At 45.0% G+C, this 22,640-nt stretch overlaps 2 protein-coding genes across 3 annotated transcripts; one reads left to right on the forward strand and one right to left on the reverse strand.

The window, feature by feature from the left end:
* Nucleotides 1-310: 310 nt before the first annotated feature.
* Nucleotides 311-6,234, reverse strand: LOC136439405 (23 kDa integral membrane protein-like). 2 transcript variants are annotated; one of them, XM_066434833.1, is made up of 11 exons: nt 5,925-6,234; nt 4,451-4,543; nt 3,929-3,977; nt 3,677-3,729; nt 3,412-3,486; nt 3,032-3,100; nt 2,665-2,772; nt 2,320-2,415; nt 1,908-2,091; nt 1,350-1,533; nt 984-1,097 (listed from the first exon to the last, which is right to left on the reverse strand). In XM_066434833.1, the coding sequence occupies exons 1-10, from the start codon at nt 5,973-5,975 to the stop codon at nt 1,361-1,363; spliced, it is 951 nt and encodes a 316-aa protein (XP_066290930.1). In that variant the 5' UTR covers nt 5,976-6,234; the 3' UTR covers nt 984-1,097; nt 1,350-1,360. The 2 variants fall into 2 exon arrangements, with proteins under 2 accessions (XP_066290929.1, XP_066290930.1); XM_066434832.1 differs by lacking the exon at nt 1,350-1,533 and having other exon boundaries at nt 311-1,097.
* A 2,562-nt stretch (nt 6,235-8,796) lies between these two features.
* Nucleotides 8,797-22,636, forward strand: LOC136438371 (fap1 adhesin-like). The gene is made up of 12 exons (XM_066433139.1): nt 8,797-8,928; nt 9,563-9,608; nt 10,008-10,179; nt 14,460-14,498; nt 14,833-16,392; nt 16,630-17,274; nt 17,512-18,794; nt 18,954-19,470; nt 19,546-20,248; nt 20,816-22,112; nt 22,293-22,365; nt 22,522-22,636. The coding sequence occupies exons 1-12, from the start codon at nt 8,797-8,799 to the stop codon at nt 22,523-22,525; spliced, it is 6,471 nt and encodes a 2,156-aa protein (XP_066289236.1). The 3' UTR covers nt 22,526-22,636.
* Nucleotides 22,637-22,640: the final 4 nt, after the last annotated feature.

Consider the following 22,640-nt stretch of genomic DNA (forward strand, 5'->3'; position numbering starts at 1 on the left):
TGTGCGTGTATGTGCGTGTGTGTGCGTGTATGTGTATGTGTGTGTGTGTGTACGTGCGTGTGTGTGTGTGTGTGTGTGTGTGTATGTGTGTGTGTGTGTGTGTGTGTGTGTTTGTGTGTGTGCGCGCGCGCGCGTACATGCGTGTGCGCGCGCGCGTGTGTGTTTGGCTGTCATTGAGCGAGCATCCAAAGTTTGACAGCTTCATATGTAGTACATTCCTAGGGGTGCAAAATAGCTTTGGCCATTGTCTTGAGGGTTCACAAAGATGCACGCACACAAACACATGTACAGAAAAAAAAGAGAGGAAGAACATTTTTAAAACGTGACTTTTTATTGAAAGATACAGTGGTCATATGTATTAAGTTATCATTCCATATGCCATGGTTTAATTTTGTACACAGCAAAAATTTGACAGAATTTGATTGAAGTCGTAAAAACAGTTTGGCCTGTATACTGAGCACAAATAACCTTTATCTTAAAACATGGTGTAAAAAGCCCTTATAATTAGAAGTTAATTCGAGGTACATAGATATATACATTAGCTGGAGCCGCCTATATTCAAGGCTATATGGCTTGCCTCACTGGTCCTAACCAAAGTCCTAACGCTGGCGTTATCGTCGTTGATACAAGGTAAGGCAGTAGCACTCACCTACTAACCGGAGGCTACATAATATATGTGTTGTTACCCTTAGTGCATCCTCAGAGGTCCCAACGCTAACAGCTACACCGTTGGGCGAGTCCTGGGCCCAACGGCTGCTTCTACACCGTCGGCGGTCTCAACGCTCAGAGCCAACGCAATGTGTTGACGGCATGACGCTAACACTAACCGGAGACTATACCGCTAGAACCCCCAAAGCTAGTTTCTATTTCGTCAGAGGTCCCAACGCCAACTTCTACTCCATCAGTGGTCCCAACGCTGGAGCCAACGCCGCTTTCACGACTCGGCGCAGCGCCGGTCTTGACGCGAACATTGTATCTATCCCCCGGCTCGTCCTGCCACCACTGGTCCCGCCCATCCCGGTACTTCTCCAGTCGCGTCGAGTACTCGTTCCACTGGAACCTCTCGTCAGATATGGGGCCTGCCTTTTTACCTCTCACTGCAAGAAAAGAGCACTGGAGTTACATATCTACATACATCGTATCATGCAAAGCTTCCTCTAACTTACCAGGACATCTCCGCACTATTCACGTATTTGCACTGTAGCTTTAGTCGTTCAAGATGGCTTAACTTTTCATGCAGACGCTTAAGTGTTCTAACAAGAGAAAACCGTCCGGTGAAATAGAGAAGGCACAGCAAGAAGGACGATTGTGCAACAAAGGGTCAATGTCTCCTCTGTTTTTCACCCTACCTCTCTCTCCTCTAGAAGCCTAGCGGGTCGTATGTTCCCGTCCCCCCTTTCCTCCCTCGCCGCGCGCTATAGGCTCTGGGTCTGTCATTGTTCGTGTAAATGACTGGCTGTACGTAGGCCCGCTGCAGGTGGGTGGGCCACGGGAGCTTCAAATCCTCCCGGGAATTTTCTCGGACTTGGATTTCTGGAGTGGAGGGAGGAAAAGGGAGACGGTCTTTAAGGGCCTGGCTCCCACATTGCTGTTGTTGTTGTTGTTGTTCAACGTTAACAAATGTCAGTAAGTTTCTTTGCTGTTTCAGCAGCAATGTATGTTTTTCTTCATATAACCTTACACAATTGACCGACAGAACTAGACAAAAAACAGCGTGGACTTTTAGACGAAGAATTGCTTGTACAGTCAAACCAGGGGAAATGGTCACTGTAGACTGGTGGTCACTAGTAATTTATTGGGGAAACTAAATAATCCAGGGGACCATCAAAATTTGGCCACAACGGCTAGGTGGTCCCCATGCAGAGCTAGAAGTGGTCAGTTAGGAAAGACGCATAGGCCAGTATTACCTATATTTCTCATTTGCGGCTTTGTGTCGACGTCCAGGTTGGCCTCTGGTCCTGACTGCGCGTCCTTCTTGGTATCCGTCTGGATGGCGCGCTCGCTCTTCTTGGGCAGCGGGGGGACCGCCACCACCCGCCGCTGCTTCCCGATGAAGTACCGCAGGCAGCACGCCATCATCGACTGGAAGATCTGATGGAAGAGAGAGTACAGAGCAATCTTATCAAAAGTAGGAATGGGGGGAGGTAATGAAAAATGGACTAGAGAGACAGAGAGCGAGATGTCGGGAGGGACGATTTATGGTTGTTAAGCAGAAAGTCAAAAGTTAGACATTAAGCCAAACCACAGAACCTGTAATATGATAACACATGCTGGGTTATGACGATTGTGGTTACTGCATGTTAAGTCTGATATTCTTACCTGTAGAGCGATGGCTCCCGACAGCCCCCCGCCTATCCCAATCAGCACACTCATGTTGTCCTGGGCCCAGGTCTGCACTCCCGTGAAACAACCTCTCTGTGGAAACGAAGAAAGTGGGTATAAGAACTTCGGAATTCGATTACGTGGAAATGCACATTCTTGCGTGAGATGTTACAGCATGCTGAACATTGACTTAGATGGTGGCATCTCTGTTTGGATAAGGATGTAGTATCGGTAATAATCGCACACATTCAGGCTTCGGAATATAAGATTTAACCATTGAGGGCCCTCCTGTGAGGTTTATTTTTGTATTTTCCTCTCTCAGAGTTTATTAAAAGCCCTTACCGCGTATAGAGAGGCGGGAACAGTACTGTTGATGGAGAAGCAACTTTGGTGCAACTCTGCCACAGGGAGCGCATAGTCGGTCACGTTCTGGAAACCACAGCACTCAAACTGTGGAAAACATATATCAGACTTTAAGCACCTTACCCGTCCACGTTAAGTTTGAATTTGACTGTGAAACGTATTCTAGGAAAATGAAAAACAGCACACACACACACACACACGCGCGCGCGCGCACACGCACGCACACACACACACAAACACACAAACACACACACACAAACACACACACATACACACACACACACACACACACACACACACACACACACACATAAATACAATGAAACTTATGCAGCTTTTCACCCACCTGTTTTTGAAAGAAATATTTTGTCTCGTCATTCAGGGCGTCCCACAACTGACCTGTGAACTGCTCCAACTGTATTAAGAAAAGGACAGTTCATTTACTACGATATAAGTCAACAAAAATCTGCCATTATTACTTTTTTACTTCGCTTTTTGACAGACAAGGACGACGTGGCACTGCACTCAATTGTTTTCATATCTTATTTCAACAGTGCCACGTACAGAGAACAATATACCTATTTTTACACCTGGGTAGTGGAGTAAAGTAAATCATTATTACTTTTGATGAATCGCACAAACATTCCGACATATTCTTCTCATTGACATTCAAAACCGTATGCGATGTCATTAAATGTGCTACTCAAGAGATCTTTATTCACTGACCGCATTTCTCTGAAGAATGATGACAACGATGAGAGAAATCTCGCCCAGGAGTAGAAAGATGACGATCCCTTGGTACTGTGGGAAAATAACACAATGGAAGGTGATTATGCTGTATTTTAGTGTTGTTGACAAGGAATTCTACACATAAAAAAAAAGAAGCTACCTTTGAAGAGAAAATGTACACGGAAATGTTTACCAGAGGCACACAGTAATGGATAAGATGCAGGTACATTAACAATATGTAAAATGTTGTCGGTATACTCACTAAATCTAGTACGCATGCGCTTTCCCTGCAACCCCCAACACAGCCATTTAAACCTGTGACAACAGAACGGTTATCATAGAACCATAAAAACAACAAATGAAAGATTGAATAAATACTTGAAACTTATAATAGTGCATTATCGAAGCTTTTATCAATACAATTAATACGGAACCTAAAGCAACAGAATGTCCCCAAAATCTTCTATTGATGAAAATTCCGAACTGAAGGAAAGAATCGTTCGTCTCCGCTTACCTACAAGAAACATGAGGAATCCCAGCATCACGATACCGTAAATCACCACCTATATGGACAGGTTAGAAAAAAGGTAAAGCTTTTTGTTTATTGGTAAAACGACTCCATTAGTGAGTACACTGTTTTCCTCAACTCGGGTGAAGCATGGTGCTTTTTCGCTACGGTTGGCGTTTTCAGCGAGGTCTTCTCAATAAGAGTGTTGGGTTCTTTTACGTGTGACCACCGGATTTACGTCCCCATCCGAAATGACTAATGCCGTCAACAATTTAAAGGACAGTACATGAATAATATAAGTACATGTTTTAGAGGTGTTCTTACTGATCTTGACATATGTACATTTGAGTTTTGGGTCCAGGAAGTCTTATTTATAAAATGACGTATTTTCCTCATGATGTTCTCGACTCTTGAACCTCAATGTGGCGGGACAGCTAAATCTAGTGTCCTAGAACACAGACGTCTTAAACACCTTATGAATCGTACGTCTAAGGATTAGAATTAGGAAAATATTCAAGTAGCACCTACCGGGTTGGTGTTAAGATACTGCAGAAAATCAAACTGCTCTGGTGACGTCACCATCACCCATGTTCCCGCCCCGATCCCCCCGGCTCCCGCTAACTATGTAAGGAAAGGACATATCGTCTGTCAATAAAGGTAGTATATTGTAATTATGCATGTGCAGTTGGAATGCCAACCACTCGGTCAGCTCTAAGAACCTGCACTCCTAGTCGCCAGGGCTGGAAGAAGACCCTACCGTTGATAGATAGACGGAGTAGCAGAGTTCTTTCATACTCACAACTTCACTCTCTGCCGTCTACAACAACCCCCCCCCCCCTCCGCGTAAACGAAATCAATAAAGTAAGATAATCATATTTGGGTGATTCTTTTAGATATGTACCGGATTTGTTTTTACATACTAGTAGTATTTCGTATTTATGATAAACCCTTTGCCTAGTTTCTCTTTTCCTCACCAATCCGTAGTAGTAGTAGTAGAGATTACATTCCCGATTGGTCGATAGATATTTTTCTCAGTCAGAGCCCGACACATGGGAAAGGGCATCTTTTCTATCAATTCTACCGATTCTCGGAAATTACTTCCAACTGCTGTCAATTCTCCTGTATATGCAGCGCGGAGACAAAGGCGTGCACACAGCTGAAGTGGTTGAAGTACGATGTGTCAACAAATAAACAACTGTAGTCGTCATGGAGATAATCAGGGCGGCATCACGACCCGTTACGAAATCAAGTCAAGAGTTCTTGTCCTACTACTTTATTTCTTTGTACATGCGTGCGGCTTGGGACGATCACCGCTTTCATCTAGCACTGAGTCATGCACGATACGTTTCCCTTGTGTCGATTTTAGGGTTGTGATTTTTAGTGTTACTAAAGGCCCTCGATGCTTGAAAATTGTATTTTCAAAGTTCAGTTTTCCAGTCATTACTTTATATTGTAAGGTTGAACAGTACTATCCAATTGCGCATCGACATTTGTGGAGCAAGAATGTGATGTTTTTGTGTGGTGAGAACTCATAAAAAATCTGTCTGAAAATGTGTTGTTGTTGACTTCGTCAGTCGTTTTCTATATACATATATGGAACAATACCCATCATTCAGATCTGTGGTCAAGCATAGAAAAAGGAATTAGTACTCAGAAATAAGCGGTATCAACGTGGTTCGGAGAAACACAGAATTACAAATTCTGCATCAACATCATCAAAAGCAACAAAACAGTGTACACATCAAAATGTGTGCATCAGGAATGTGTTCACCGTGAATATAGCGCAATTTAGGCTTTGATGATGATATTGATAAAATCTATAATTTACCTGCAAGAAACCCGTCTGGTTTGTTTTTGTTTTCCTTGCCTTGAAAGTGATAGATGTCGTTCCGTATAGTGTTTTGAGGACTTCGGAATGTTATCTAATTTAGTGCCTATAAAACATTCGGTCTACATTTATTTCTCCCTCTACATGACATGACATGAAATGAAGAAGACTCACCATAAAGATAAGATTGACGGTGATGAAAGTTGTTTTAACGCAGCATTTCATATCCTGGCTGGTCGCGTGTCCCGTCTGTCCGCTGTACCGCGCATTCTTTCACTTCTACACACCACTGGCCTGGTAACCGTTCCACTCACACAAAGAGCCAACAGTCGAAAGGACGGGGAGAAACCTTTAGATATGGGCTGAGTGGATACTTTAACTGTGTGATAAAGTATCTGCTGTGCCTCACTTGAATACGAAAGTGGACGGTCCCCATCGGCAAGGGGGGCACTCAGCAGAATGAGCTTTGACATCGTTGCCATGGCAACGGAGAAAATATGAAACGTCATAGATGGAGGGCACTTTGTGTGAACCAGGATCTTGTTCTGGTTCAGAGATAACGGCATAAAACGCAACACAGAATTTTCCTCTGCCCGGGCCTGTTAGCTGCATCTTTTTGTAGTTGACCCTCTGGATAAGTTAGTCTCCCCCAGGCTTCCCGGGCGAGTAGCAAAAGTTACAGTCGGCCACAATTATGGGACACATTTTGTATTGGGGCTACAACTTTTCTCACTCGACCGAGAGATCTGGTAGCGACCATGTACATTGTACATTAAAGGACTCTGTACAATGTCCTTGGTACATGGATGAATGTGTAGTATACTAGACACAGAAACTATAGACGCTTTTTCCAAGGTGTTCTACAGCTATATATACACAAAAGGAAATACAGTGGATTATTTTCTAAAATGTTATAACACACACGCACATCAAGGAGGTTATATGCCCGACTTGCACGCAGCGAGAGAGGTGGACAGACAGATAGACAAGCCAAAATAATACTTCGCTCCATGGGGAATGAAGTAACGTGTAGTCAGAGATAGCAGACTTCACCCCTAGCTTACCCACACTGCTTGGCGACCCTTCCAGACACACAAAGGCACCAGCATATATGACAACACTACTATTGCATTTTTTTAGTGTATTTGGAATCGCGTCAACACACAAACAAACAAACAAATAGACAGACAGACAGACAGACAGAAAGAAACACCGTAGCGTAAACACTGATTGGAGAATAGGTATAGTAAGCATACTGTAAATGCATTTAAGTTCGCATGGTTTTTATTTCGCGCTAATCAATAATAAGGCTAAAATTGAGTGTTTGTGGTTCGAGGCAGCGCTTTAGTAACATACTGCTACAGTATTGGACAAAAATGTTTGCGGTGGCTTTAAGTTTGCGGTGAAACAGTCGCCGCGAAAACCGAGAACATAAAACCACCGCGAACATTTCTGCATTTACAGTAATATGAAGGCACCATGCTCGTCTCTAACCATGACCTTCTCACCTCGCGTCCTCCAATTATCAACCCGCAGTTCACGTGACTAAAAATCATCAATCACAATGACAGTCAGACAATGGTACCAGCGTGCCGTCTCACCTTGTGAAGTTTTGCCAGTGATATCATAGTGAGATAAACGTATGTTTAATTGGCGGGCAAAGATTGGCCTGTTATTCCAACTATGGGAAAATGTTAAAAGGATATAAACCACAAGGGGGAGGGGTGGACACCAATGCGAAATGGCCTAAGATACTGCATTCCAGACCGATAATATACTTCATCGGGGTCAATATATCCTTAAAGGTTTTTCAGTTTGAAATGAAATACTGTTCATGGAAGTCAAGTAGGCAAGGTTTCAATAACACCAGGGAATTATGAAGATTTACGAACTTTCCCTGGGGGAACTATTTGGGTTGCGTCATATGTCAGCTGAATGACGTTGAAAGGCATTCCATTTTTACCAGCCTTTGATGGTGCACTTGTCTTAACCAAGGAATCTTGGCTGTCAGACTTTATATCTGTATACGAGCACAAATCATTGACCATGATACATGAACAAGTTAGTCTCGGCATCCCACATAAATCATTTTGAAGCAAGCAAGTACAACATTGTCTCCACCTAGCGTATCTTAGAGAAACAGCACACGGATGATTGAACTCCCGAACACAATATACACAATCTAGGAAATGTATGTTTTGGCTATCATTTCACACACTCCCCTGCATCCTCTCCATGTATTCGTGTTTTATGGAGGATGGGTGATAAACCACAGATAATGAGTACGTGATGAGTGCTGCATGACAAGGTTGGAACACAAGGCCAGGCTTAATTATAGACCAAGACCGTCCTCATATTATCAGTTAAAATCACTCAAGACGTTGATCCTCAAAATTTTGTTTCCTTCTCTACATTTTTGAGGGTAATGACAAAAGTCCTTTGAACATAAAAAAACTGAGTTATGACAAAATCTTGTTGTCACTAACGTTAGTATGGTGACTGCTGATGAAAGAATAGTTACCGTCCCTACCCACTCTTCAATAGCTGTCATTAGAGGTGTCCTTGTCGGCTATAGCTACCTTTGTGCTTTGTCCTAAGATGGGCATTGCAATTGAATCTTCAATGACTCCTGTCGAATGACAAGTGGAATAAAGCTGGTCCTACAGTTGTCAGATGTCACTCAAATTATATGACTAGGTCACCAAACAACACAGCGTCCTTTGATAGATTGTTTATAATTGATAGTAATAATAAATGTCTGAAAAAAAAAGGTCAGGAGGAAAACACCACAGTTACACAGCTTTGCTCCATGTATGATTTTGTAGGTGTGTTCTGTAGGGGAAGGGGGGCGTTACAATATGGCAGCCTTGTCCCGTGTTTAGGACGTGGCGTCTTCACCTCAAGGTCAGCACAAAAGGTCGCCACAAAACAGACGACACCGCACAGTGCGCAGGCGCGCGCGTCCTAAACAGGTTCTACTAGATCCAGCCTTGAGAGTCTCTAATTGTGAGGACTTTAAATAATAGGCGACCCTCATTATCGCGCTATGTCTGAGTCAGTCAGACGATGGAAAAAAAGCGTCCAGCCCAGCTGTCCCAACCTTGTGCAGATGTTCGGTGGCGGTGCGGCCATGTTTAGCTGTATCCACGATGTTACCAAGACGGTCAAAGCATTCCAGGTAAGGGAGTCTTTCTAGGTGCCCGACAATCTGTCAACGGCTGAAACCAGCCCTGCGGAGAGCGCACAGTGATTGATAATCGCATCGGAATCACTTGTCATTATTTCGGGTCAGTGGAAAATGGCGAAGCTACGACTCATAACGACAGTGAGCATACTTTCTCCAAGTGTAATCGATTTCATGTTTGGGAATACAGCGGAGTAACCTGGTGAAATGTTGATATTGTTTCCATGGTTACTGTGGTAGAATTTCAGTTTTGATCTTATCGTGATGATGGATTTCTCTGGCAGGAGGCTTTGCATTTTGAGCTGTGCTCATAGCTATAAATCATTGATAATTTGTCACCATTTTTCTTTAAAAATTACGATATTTAGTCCTTATATAACTTTATATCGTGATATATTGGCACCAGCCAAGTATTTATGTGTCCCAAAAATTACGCACCCATTTCAAAGAAAAACGTTGTGCTTAGACTAGAAATATTCGTCACTTTCACATTTTTCTGCTTGCAATCTCCATATTTATGGACAGTCTCGTCCTATTGTTTCCCGCCGTCTATCCTTGGCCAACTAACGGCCAAGGCACCGCACTGGTTGGACAAGGCTACTAGCGTATGAACGGTTTAATTGTGTAGGTGCGCCGGATGGCATGTGTAGCCCAGGGCTGGGTCTCCATTATGGGCAAGTAAAAGTCGCTATCTTGTTTTAAAGTCTGTGGGATCGCGGGAGCGGTGACGGTCGCGTCGTCGCAGGCTGGGTCATAGCTGACAGAGTGCCAGTCCTCAAAACTTCAGCTCCAGATATTTATCGATATCTTCACTTACGGAGCTCTTAAAGTCGTCATACGCAGTAGAACAATATTTCTGTCGTAGGATTTTTTTTCAATCAGGCTATGACACTACTACCCACCGACGAAGATCTAAGACAACCATTTCAGTTATAAGATAGCTGAAATATCGACGATACATCCATGGCTATCGAAGGAATGCCGTCTGTTGCCGCACACCTATGGTACGGCGTATGAAATCAGTATCTTGCTCTTGACATCAGAGTCAGTAATATCTGTTGTGATCGCAACAGGACCACACAACGGTGCGAACACAAACGTTCCACCTCGGAGCGACTCCAGCCGTGTCGCCCCAGACAGTGCTGGGCCGCGGGCCGGCATCATGCTGTGCCTCAGACGTGGACGACACCTGAAGAGATGCGTCCCCGTCAGCAAGACGTCTTCAAGTGACAAGGTCATTCTCAGGTAAGCCAGCCATTAGTCGAGGTGATGATTCTGTTACTACAAAATTACTAAGTGCTTAAATCTTAAGGCTTGGCCTAAAAACGCGAAGATGACGGTAGACCAAGTAGACTTGACTCACCCCAATCTTTTCTGTTTCTTTCTGTCATTTTCTTTCAGACAAGCTAGGCTTGCACCTTTGCATGAATGTATCAATCACTGGGTATCTAAAATCATTTAGAGACCACCAAGTCTTTTTTGGTTATATTCTGTTAGATATGTTCGCTCTGTACAGCTGAACCTAGAAATGAGGACGATGGCCAATTATACTATGACGTAAACAGAGCTTTACAAAACGGTTCGTTTTCAGTCTTCTGTACTCTCCGTGTTGGTTAACCAATTGAGTCGGACAATGGATTGTGCTCGGATGAACATTGAACGAAAGAATAACTCAGTTATTCATAATTTAATTCTATGTGTTCAGAGGGTCAATGATCCACGACATTTGCTGAAAGCACACTATAAAACTATGACCTTTGATAGTTTTTCAAAAACTTTTGTGATGTTTACAATATTTGGTGGCTTATTAAGGATCTTTATTACTGTTTACTTCTTTAAATGGCATCCTTGATAAAGTGCTGTCTTCAAGGCTATTCTGATCATTACCTGGCGCATTGTTAACTTGTCGCTTGAAGCGTTTTTCGTCCATTATTTGGCTGCAATTTTGAGCCAACACTCAAAATCAACTGTCAGTGTTTATCAGAGTAACGAATGTGGTTGAAATTCCAAATGATTTGAAACATAGTAATCAGGATTGGGGGAGGGGGGAAATAACATGGTAGCTGACAAACCCAACACCGTAGTTAACCGAGGGTGGGTGATATTCTATTTCAGAAAATGAGCGGTTCTAAGGCTAACAATACATAACAGTAACGGCGTTTTTTACGATTCAGGTGCCCTAACATCACACTTTGGAGGCTCTTATGGCACAAGTTAACTTTTCTATGACTGAGCCTTTTGTCATAGTTCAAAACTGTACACTTGGGTGAATATGTTGTTTGTGCCCACGTTGTCTTCCACCACGCACCGCCCACCAATTACGCACCGTTAAAGATCAGGCCGAGTAATTTTGCTTATCCCTGCCCTTGCTGCAATTACGTGTCATCTCTAACCGAGGCACACCTTTTTTCTGTCCCCTTTGTTAAGGATGAACAAAAGAGCCCGATGTGGAAAGTTGCCGGACAAGTTTAGACCCCGCAGCTGTGACGTCGGTGCTTTGGGCGGACCACGGTTAGATTCAAGAACGTCAGAAGTTACTACGGGGGCCCACGCGCACAACATAGCGCTGGAGAGAACTGTATTCTGCCTGCTACAATACAGAATACAAACAAAGAAGAGCAGCGCTATCAGACGAGGGTGACACGTTCAACAACACGGCTCCCTCCAAGTCTACAAAATAAAGGTAAGCCGCCCGAGTTCAAAATTATGGGGTGAGGCACTCTCTGTCATTTCCTCCTTGTGGGCAGTAGCGGCACACGCGGACTTAATGAAATAAATTTGAAGTTTCAGGACAATCACGGACTCCTATAAGCACCATCTGTTTTCAAAGATCAACGTTTGATTCTGATTGATCGAAAAGTCCGTGTGTATGTGTCATTGCTGAGAGGTGATTACCATTTTGTTTGAGTATATACTTGTTAACAATGTAGCAGGCCTAAGTATACAATAGCTACTTCGCTTCCTTATAAACCTGTTAAGAGACCAGCAATTGCTGTCTTGAAGTGAATCTGTGCACTTCTAACTATATGATAGTCAGCAAAATTGTCATGATTCAATCGTCACAAACATTAAGATTAGCTTGCAGATATGTCTTAGTACAAGCTTTACTACGGCATGTACTTGTCAATGTTATTTTCGACTAAAATCGCTATGCACACTTCTACATGGTAGAGTCTGTGTTCCCTTTTTCGTACTGTTAACCCTTTTCTGGCAACGACGGAAGGCTTATCTATGGGTGCGACTCAGTGTCAGAGAAGTTAAAATGTATGATTCATTGTACACATACTTGTGGTTTCTGTCACATTCCCAAGGATAAGAAGATTTGGTCAAGTACCCAAGACGTTCTTAAGACACATAAGCCTCAAAGTAGCACATAACTGTCGTTTTAAACGTGCAGGGCTGTATCTTTAATGTGATTTTTGTTCAACATGTTGATAACAACACCAGGGAGTCTAATCATCCTGGCTTGCTGCCGAACGCCACACCCAGTGAGGTCATGGCGAGTCAGGTCAACTGTAATTTTGGGTTTTAAAGGGGCGTGAATCACATTCTTAAGCACATTCTTAAAGTCCTTTATAATTAGTGTCCCTGTGTTTTTTATCCTTTCTCGTTGACTATAGTCTTTAAATGTTTTTACCGACGAAACTTCTGATGGTCTGTATATGTACTGAGATTTACCTTTAATCCGAGGTCATCTTGGAGTTTCTTAGAGACCTTCTATACACTACATAGACACATATTTACAGGTGTTGTCTGTCTCTTTAGTTTTGAAGTTGCCCCCACAGCTAAAACCCAGCTGGTAAAATGCACCTAATGTATCATACTAATATACCCATATTAATTCAACAAGATATCCTGCTTTAGCATGCCCGTTTGATTTACACCAGCTTAAGTTGAAGGTCACTGTGCTTGATTTTTTCTTAAAAATCATCTATTTGTCCTATATTAGGTTCCCCGGCCCCAAATACGAACATTCATTTTCCTCTTCTATCTAAGGTGTTCCCTTTCGTGTTATTATTTTACTCAGGTTTGTTTGTCTAGATTCTCATCTGCTTCTCAAGGTTTAGGTTATACAAGATTTTGCTCTTTGTCACATATGGGCAGGGTAACCAGGTGTAAGTATCATACAGGCATCTCCGTTCTTGTTGCTTGTTATGATTTCTTGTTTCTTGTGACCGGTCCAATGTTTGGCTAGATCTCCGACCGCTTGTCAAGGTTTAGGCAATAAAAGATCCGATTCTTTGTCACATAAAAGCCGGATAATTGGTGTAAATAGTAGACAGGTATGCGCCCCCATTGAGAGTCAGAAGACCCGACATGGCCACTGTGTGCCTGAGGACAATTCTTCCGCCAGGCGTGTCGGTTCACGGCGGGCCCGCCCTGGCCGTCAGCGGGCCAAAATGCCGTCTTCTCCGCCGAACCTCTGTTGTTTTCCCCCCTTTTTAGAAGGATTTAATAAGATTTGATCTATTCGACAACTTCCCACCAGGTTTAGGCGATATTTCGCGATATTTTGCGATCCAGATGTACCCACTCTCAACTCATGCGGTCCCTTGAGAAGCGGCCAATTTTTCGATCCAGTGACCCGAAATAACCTGTTTTCAGCAGATGCAATGTGTGCAAGCCATTCATAAAGGCACGCGTATAGATATTTTTACACACGAAAAATGCACAATAATTCAAAAGTTCTAACACACGTTCTTAAATATGTACTCCCGCCAACTTCAGTCATTTTAGCTTTGGTTCTCGTTTCTCCTATGCTCTTACACGGCTTGGCAACTAAATCTTACATCAGTCTTTTCGCCAGGGGTACCGGTCTTGCTACAAGTCCAGTCTATAGCTGCGGGTATCAAACGATTACTCATCACTACCTTCATAGAGTTAGTAGCGCTTAGTTCTCATTGGCAAGATTTCTCGGATTCTCAGACGCACTGTTAAAGTAAATACCTTATCTGACAAGTAATAAGTTCAGTGCCTGGTATGTTTCCTTGTTCTTTCCATGTCAACTGTGAAATCATTTTAACTACCCAAAATTACATAATGGCAACAAAAAGTTTTCAGCTATTTAATGTCCTTCTTATCCTTTTGTTGGGGAATCTGGAATTTTACTTTAACATTTCAACTGTTTTGTATCTGTTATTATACCATTGTTTGGTCGCTTATACTATTTTTCATCATAAGTGGCATGGACATGTGTTGAGCCCGTCGTTACTTTGTCTTGTCTGTTTAGTTTGTTTAGTGCATCTGAATGAAAAAATGCAACAAAATTTTGGGAGAAATGCAGATATCAGGACACGACATTGTAATAATCCCATACAAGTGCAGGCGCCTTGCCAATGTGATTCACACATACAATTCGCGACATCAGTGAGATTATCCTCCAGTTAACAGTCCTTAATCCCTCTGAGACGACTTTGACTTACATCTCTCTACATTAAACTATTGACGTCTGGAAACGGGATATTCACATGGAACCATAGTAAAGACTACAACAATGAAATCATTGGTTTTTTTTCCATTTACAGGAACGCAGGGGAGCTTCACAATGAAAACTTCTCCGACTGGTGGGCGTTGGCTTCTCTTTGCACTGGTTGCTGGATCAACATGTAGTCTGTTTGTTCAAGGTATTCTTAAACTGCATTGTAACTTCGAAATGAATAAGACCTTTGTTTTCTACACCAAAAGTCGATGATGATGTTGTGTCTTTAATTTGAATCTTTCTGGATGAGACCGTAATCGCTTATGCAAAAATTGAAGGCAGAAAGTCTTGGAGAGTTAAGAAAAAATGGCCGGTGTCTAAAACTGTACTTAAACTCACACGAGCTATACTGATATTGAATTAAACGACAAAACTAGTAATCAAAAGTTTTGCTGACAACGAAGTATTGTGCTTTGCAGGCCAGACCGCTTCCACGTCTTTACAAATACCTCAAGCATCTGCAACTTCAACCACTACTCCTTCTCAACGATCCTCAAGCCCGTCTGTGCCACCTACAGTCACTCCAACTGTAGCTCCATCAGTATCACCGACAGGCAGTCAAACTGCAACTCCACCTCAATCAATGTCCCCGACAGTCAGTCAAACTGTAGCTCCACCTCAATCATTGTCACAAACAGTCAGTCAAACTGTAGCTCCAACACTGTCACCGACAGTCAGTCCATCTGTAGCTCCATCAGTGTCACCGACAGTCAGTCCATCTGTAGCTACATCTCCATCAGTGTCACCGACAGTCAGTCCATCTGTAGCTCCATCTCCATCAGTGTCACCGACAGTCAGTCCATCTGTAGCTCCATCTCTATCAGTGTCACCAACAGTCAGTCCAACTATAGCCCCATCGTCATCGGTGTCACCAACAGTCAGTCCATCTGTAGCCCCATCGTCATCTGTGTCACTGGCAGTCGGTCCATCTGTAGCTCAATCTCTATCTATATCACCTTCAGTCAGTCCAACTGTAGGTCCATCTACAAGCCAATCCGTGTCACTGACGGTCAGTCCATCTGTAGCCCCATCTCCATCAGTGTCACCAACAGTCAGTCCAACTGTAGCTCCCTCTCCATCAGTGTCACCAACAGTCAGTCCATCTGTAGCTCCCTCTCCATCAGTGTCACCAACAGTCAGTCCAACTGTAGTTCAATCTCCATCAGTATCACCAACAGTCAGTCCAACTGTAGCTCCCTCTCCATCAGTGTCACCAACAGTCAGTCCAACTGTAGTTCAATCTCCATCAGTGTCACCAACAGTCAGTCCAACTGCAGCTCCATCTCCATCGGTGTCACCTACAGTCAGTCCAACTGCAGCTCCATCACCATCAGTATCACCGACAGTCAGTCCATCTGTAGCTCCCTCTCCATCAGTGTCACCAACAGTCAGTCCAACTGTAGTTCAATCTCCATCAGTGTCACCAGCAGTGAGTCCAACTGTAGTTCCATCTCCATCAGTGTCACCAACAGTCAGTCCAACTGTAGCTCCCTCTCCATCAGTGTCACCAACAGTCAGTCCATCTGTAGCTCCCTCTCCATCAGTGTCACCAACAGTCAGTCCAACTGTAGTTCAATCTCCATCAGTATCACCAACAGTCAGTCCAACTGTAGCTCCCTCTCCATCAGTGTCACCAACAGTCAGTTCAACTGTAGTTCAATCTCCATCAGTGTCACCAACAGTCAGTCCAACTGCAGCTCCATCTCCATCGGTGTCACCTACAGTCAGTCCAACTGCAGCTCCATCACCATCAGTATCACCGACAGTCAGTCCATCTGTAGCTCCCTCTCCATCAGTGTCACCAACAGTCAGTCCAACTGTAGTTCAATCTCCATCAGTGTCACCAGCAGTGAGTCCAACTGTAGTTCCATCTCCATCAGTGTCACCAACAATCAGTCCATCTATAGCTCCATCTCCATCAGTGTCACCAACAGTCAGTCCAACTGTAGCTCCCTCTCCATCAGTGTCATCAACAGTCAGTCCAACTGTAGCTCCCTCTCCATCTGTGTCACCAACAGTCAGTCCAACTGTAGCTCCATCTCCATCAGTGTCACCAACAGTCAGTCCAACTGTAGCTCCCTCTCCATCAGTGTCACCAACAGTCAGTCCATCTGTAGCTCCCTCTCCATCAGTGTCACCAACAGTCAGTCCAACTGTAGTTCAATCTCCATCAGTGTCACCAACAGTCAGTCCATCTATAGCTCCATCTCCATCAGTGTCACCAACAGTCAGTCCAACTGTAGCTCCCTCTCCATCAGTGTCACCAACAGTCAGTCCATCTGTAGCTACATCTCTATCAGTGTCACCAACACTCAGTCCATCTATAGCTCCATCTCCATCAGTGTCACCAACATTCAGTCCAACTGCAGCTCCATCACCATCAGTATCACCGACAGTCAGTCCATCTCTAGCTCCATCTCCATCAGTGTCACCAACAGTCAGTCCAACTGTAGTTCAATCTCCATCAGTATCACCAACAGTCAGTCCAACTGTAGCTCCCTCTCCATCAGTGTCACCAACAGTCAGTCCAACTGTAGTTCAATCTCCATCAGTGTCACCAACAGTCAGTCCAACTGCAGCTCCATCTCCATCGGTGTCACCTACAGTCAGTCCAACTGCAGCTCCATCACCATCAGTATCACCGACAGTCAGTCCATCTGTAGCTCCCTCTCCATCAGTGTCACCAACAGTCAGTCCAACTGTAGTTCAATCTCCATCAGTGTCACCAGCAGTGAGTCCAACTGTAGTTCCATCTCCATCAGTGTCACCAACAATCAGTCCATCTATAGCTCCATCTCCATCAGTGTCACCAACAGTCAGTCCAACTGTAGCTCCCTCTCCATCAGTGTCACCAACAGTCAGTCCAACTGTAGCTCCCTCTCCATCTGTGTCACCAACAGTCAGTCCAACTGTAGCTCCATCTCCATCAGTGTCACCAACAGTCAGTCCAACTGTAGCTCCCTCTCCATCAGTGTCACCAACAGTCAGTCCATCTGTAGCTCCCTCTCCATCAGTGTCACCAACAGTCAGTCCAACTGTAGTTCAATCTCCATCAGTGTCACCAACAGTCAGTCCATCTATAGCTCCATCTCCATCAGTGTCACCAACAGTCAGTCCAACTGTAGCTCCCTCTCCATCAGTGTCACCAACAGTCAGTCCATCTGTAGCTACATCTCTATCAGTGTCACCAACACTCAGTCCATCTATAGCTCCATCTCCATCAGTGTCACCAACATTCAGTCCAACTGCAGCTCCATCACCATCAGTATCACCGACAGTCAGTCCATCTCTAGCTCCATCTCCATCAGTGTCACCAACAGTCAGTCCAACTGTAGCCCCATCTCCATCAGTGTCACCAGCAGTCAGTCTAACTGTAGTTCAATCTCCATCAGTGTCACCAGCAGTCAGTCAAACTGTAGCTCCATCTCCATCAGTGTCACCAACAGTCAGTCCATCCGTAGCTCCATCTCCATCAGTGTCACCGACAGTCAGTCCATCTGTAGCTCCATCTCCATCAGTGTCACCAACAGTCAGTCCAACTGTAGTTCAATCTCCATTAGTGTCACCAGCAGTCAGTCCATCTATAGCTCCATCTCTATCAGTGTCACCAACAGTCAATCAAACTGTAGCTCCATCTCCATCTGTGTCACCAACAGTCAGTCTATCTGTAGCATCATCTCCATCTGTGTCACTGGCAGTCAGTCCATCAGTGTCACCAACAGTCAGTCCATCTGTAGCTCCATCTCCATCAGTGTCACCAACAGTCAGTCCAACTGTAGCTACATCTCCGTCAGTGTCACCAACAGCCAATCCATCTGTAGCTCAATCTCCCTCAGTGTCACTGACAGTCAGTCCATCTGTAGCTCCATCTCCAAGCCAATCAGTGTCACCAACAGTCAGTCTAGCTTTAGCTCCATCTCCATCAGTGTCACTCACAGTCAGTGCCACTGTGTCACCGACAGTCAGTCCATCTGTAGCTCCCGCTCCATCAATGTCACCTACAGTCAGTCCAACTGTAGCTCCCTCTCCATCAGTGTCACCAACAGTCAGTCCATCTGTAGCTCCCTCTCCATCAGTGTCACCAACAGTCAGTCCATCTGTAGCTCCATCTCCATCAATATCACCTACAGTCAGTCCATCTGTAGCTCCCTCTTCATCTGTGTCACCAACAGTCAGTCCATCTGTAGCTCCATCATCATTAGTGTCACCAACAGTCAGTCCATCTGTAGCTCCATCTCCATCTGTGTCACCAACGGTCGGTCTTTCTGTAGCTCCGTCTCCATCAGTGTCACCGACGGTCAGTCCAACTGTAGTTTCATCACCATTAGTGTCACCAACAGTCAGTCCAACAGTAGCTCCCTCTCCATCTGTATCAGGGACAGTCAGTCCAACTTTAGCTCCATCTTCATCAGTGTCGCCTTCAATTAGTCCATTTTCAAATCCATCAGTGTCAGGGACAGTCATCCGAACTCTAACTCCCTCTCCATCTGTGTCACCGGCAGTCAGTCCATCTGTAGCTCCATCTCCAATTACATCACAGTCACCAACAGTCAGTCCAACTGCAGCTCCAAGCCTATCAGTGTTGCCGACAGTCAGTCCAACTCTAGCTCTAAGCCCATCAGAGTCACTCACAGTCAGTCCAACTGTAGCTCCCTCTCCATCATTGTCACCTACAGTCACCCTAACGGCAGCTCCCTCTCCATCAGTGTCACCAACAGTCAGTCCACCTGTAGCTCCCTCTCAATCTGTGTCACCAACAGTCAGTCAAACTGTAGCTCCCTCTCCATCAGTGTCACCAACAGTCAGTCCACCTGTAGCTCCCTCTCAATCTGTGTCACCAACAGTCAGTCAAACTGTAGCTCTCTCTCCATCAGTGTCACCAACAGTCATCCTAACTGTAGCTCCCTCTCCATCAGTGTCACCAACAGTCAGTCCATCTGTAGTTTCATCACCATTAGTGTCACCAACAGTCAGTCCAACAGTAGCTCCCTCTCCATCTGTATCAGGGACAGTCAGTCCAACTTTAGCTCCATCTTCATCAGTGTCGCCTTCAATTAGTCCATTTTCAAGTCCATCAGTGTCAGGGACAGTCATCCGAACTCTAACTCCCTCTCCATCTGTGTCACCGGCAGTCAGTCCATCTGTAGTTCCATCTCCATCTGTGTCATCAACAGTCAGTCTATCTGTAGCTCCCTCTCCGTCAGTGTCACCTACAGTCACCCTAACTGTAGCTCCATCTCCATCAGTGTCACCAACAGTCAGTCTATCTGTAGTTCCATCTCCATCTGTGTCACCAACAGTCAGTCCAACTGTAGCTCCCTCTCCATCTGTGTCACCTACAGTCACCCTAACTGTAGCTCCATCTCCATCTGTGTCACCAACAGTCAGTCCATCTGTAGCTCCATCTCCATTAGTGTCACCAACAGTCAGTCCAACTGCAGCTCCATCTCTATCAGTGTCACCAACAGTCAGTCAAACTGTAGCTCCATCTCCATCTGTGTCACCAACAGTCAGTCCAACTGTAGCTCCCTCTCCATCAGTGTCACCGACAGTCAGCCTATCTGTAGCTCCATCTCCATCTGTGTCACCAACAGTCAGTCTATCTGTAGCATCATCTCTATCTGTGTCATTGGCAGTCAGTCCAACTGTAGCTCCATCACCATCAGTATCACCAACAGTCAGTCCAACTGCAGCTCCATCACCATCAGTATCACCAACAGTCAGTCCAACTGCAGCTCCATCACCATCAGTATCACCGACAGTCAGTCCAACTGCAGCTCCATCACCATCAGTGTCACCGACAGTCAGCCTATCTGTAGCTCCATCGACATCAGTGTCACCGATAGTTAGCCTATCTGTAGCTACATCGCCTTTACCGTCACCAACAGTCAGTCCATCTGTAGTTCCAAGCTTACCAGTGTCACCAACAGTCAGTCCATCTTTAGCTCCGTCTACAAGCCCATCACTGTCACCAACAGTCAGACCAACTGTAGCCACATCTCCATCAGTATCTCCTACAGCCATCCCAACCGTAGCTACATCTGTTAGCCCGTCGTTTTCACTTCAGCTAAGTCCAACTGTAGCTTCATTTCGAAGTAGGTCTATGTCATTGACAGTCAGCCCAACTATAGCTACTCCAAGCCCGTCTGTTTTACTGACAGTCAGTCCAATTGTAGCTCAATCTGCTTCCGTGTCAATGACAATCAGTCAAATTGTAGCTATATCTCCATCAGTGTCACCAACAGTCAGTCCTGCTATTGCTCCGTCTATAAGTCCATCGGTGTCACCGACAGTCAGCCCATCCCCAAGTCCATCTCCAACAGTCGGTCCAGTTGTTGCCATATCACCAACTCTATCCGTCAGTCCAACATCAGGACCACCATCCTTTGCACCATCACCTAGTTCATTTGTTTCACCATCAGTGCCAGCATCTATTGCATCATCAAGCGTGTTTTCATCAGCAACAGTATCATTGCCTCCAGCGCCAAGTGTGTCGCCATCAGTAACAGTTTCCTTTACTCCGGTGCAAAATGTGTCACTTTCAACAACGGTCTCATTGACTCCAGCGCCAAGTGTGTCATCTTCTATAACAGAATCCTTGACTCCAGCGCCAAGTGTGTCACCATCAGTTACAGCCTCATTGGCTGCAGCGCCAAGTGTATCACAGTCGGTAACAGCATCCTTGACTCCAGCGCCAAGTGTGTCACCATCAGTTACGGTATCTGTGGCTTCAGCTTCAAGTGTGTCACCATCAGTAACAGCAGCCTTGACTCCAGTGTCAAGTGTGTCACCATCAGTAACAGCAGTCTTGACTCCAGCACCAAGTATGTCACCATCACGAACAGCCTCCGTGACTCCAGCGCCAAGGGTGTCATCATCAGTTACGGTATCTGTGGCTCCAGCTTCAAGTGTGTCACCATCAGTAACATCAGCCTTGACTCCAGCGTCAAGTGTGTCACCGTCAGTAACAGCATCCTTGACTACAGCGCCAAGTGTGTCACCATCAGTAACAGCGTCGTTGACCCCAGCACCAAGTGTGTCACCATCAGTTACGGTATCTGTGGCTCCAGCTTCAAGTGTGTCACCATCAGTAACAGCAGTCTTGACTCCAGCACCAAGTATGTCACCATCAGTAACAGCCTCCGTGACTCCAGCGCCAAGTGTGTCATCATCAGTTACGGTATCTGTGGCTCCAGCTTCAAGTGTGTCACCATCAGTAACAGCAGCCTTGACTCTAGTCTCAAGTGTGTCACCGTCAGTAACAGCAGCCTTGACTACAGCGCCAAGTGTGTCACCATCAGTAACAGCGTCGTTGACCCCAACACCAAGTGTGTCACCACCAGTTACGGTATCTGTGGCTCCAGCTTCAAGTGTGTCACCATCAGTAACAGCAACCTTGACTCCAGTGCCAAGTGTGTCACCATCAGTAACAGCATCCTTGACGCCAACACCAAGTATGTCACCATCAGTAACCGCGTCCTTGACTCCAACGCCAGGTGTGTCACCATCAGTAACAGCCTCCTTGACTCCAGCGCCAAGTCCATCTATGACACCATCGGCATCAGCATCCTTGGCTCCATCGCAAACTCCACCAATGAGTGTTACCATGACTCCATCGCTCAGTCCATCCATCTCTGTCGCGCTAAGCTCTACCTCATCACCTCCACCAAGTTCGTCATTGCAGCCAAGTCCATCTATGGTGAGTTGATTGTGCATGTTTGTTGGTATATATTTCTGTATCAACCAAGGCATATGTTTCTTATTTGTCTTTGCAATTGATTTGCCAGTATGTATACAGCAAATAAGTAAGTTTACCATGACGGTGTTCAACAATATTTCGCCATGACTTACGATGCTCAACTATAATTTGTTTTTACAGGTGAGCACGGCGACTATAACTCCGTCTTCAGCCATCCCAACAACGTTCCCTCCGGTCGTATTTGTTCCAGAAGGTAGGATAGCACTTACTCAATTACATGAAAAATGATATTTAAGCACATGTAAATAACACTTAAAGGTGTCATATAGATACATTTCAGTTTTTTTTTCAAGTATATACACAACGTTACCTATTTATAAACCATACGTCGTCTAATCTCTCGTTACAGTTGACGTGAACGCTGGCCGTGTCATCCCGGTGAACGCGGACCCACCCGTGTTCTCTCCCGCCGGAGACGTGCCGACCTCCCTGGACATCGCCATCGCTAACCCCTCCGACAAGGCCATC

This window comes from Branchiostoma lanceolatum, chromosome 7 (genome assembly GCF_035083965.1).
Source record: "Branchiostoma lanceolatum isolate klBraLanc5 chromosome 7, klBraLanc5.hap2, whole genome shotgun sequence".
Classification (NCBI taxonomy): Eukaryota; Metazoa; Chordata; class Leptocardii; order Amphioxiformes; family Branchiostomatidae; genus Branchiostoma; species Branchiostoma lanceolatum.

What these genes read in the sequence shown, in the direction of transcription:
- LOC136439405 (XM_066434832.1), bottom strand. Translation starts at nt 5,975, where the DNA reads ATGAAATGCTGCGTTAAAACAACTTTCATCACCGTCAATCTTATCTTT. An exon ending in AGTATCTTAACACCAACCCG is followed by an intron (nt 3,978 to 4,450) that starts GTAGGTGCTACT and finishes CTGTCCATATAG; the next exon opens with GTGGTGATTTACGGTATCGT. An exon ending in AATATTTCTTTCAAAAACAG is followed by an intron (nt 2,773 to 3,031) that starts GTGGGTGAAAAG and finishes TGTTTTCCACAG; the next exon opens with TTTGAGTGCTGTGGTTTCCA.
- LOC136438371 (XM_066433139.1), top strand. Translation starts at nt 8,797, where the DNA reads ATGTCTGAGTCAGTCAGACGATGGAAAAAAAGCGTCCAGCCCAGCTGT. An exon ending in AGTGACAAGGTCATTCTCAG is followed by an intron (nt 10,180 to 14,459) that starts GTAAGCCAGCCA and finishes TTCCATTTACAG; the next exon opens with GAACGCAGGGGAGCTTCACA. An exon ending in CTCCATCTGTATCAGGGACA is followed by an intron (nt 18,795 to 18,953) that starts GTCAGTCCAACT and finishes ATTACATCACAG; the next exon opens with TCACCAACAGTCAGTCCAAC.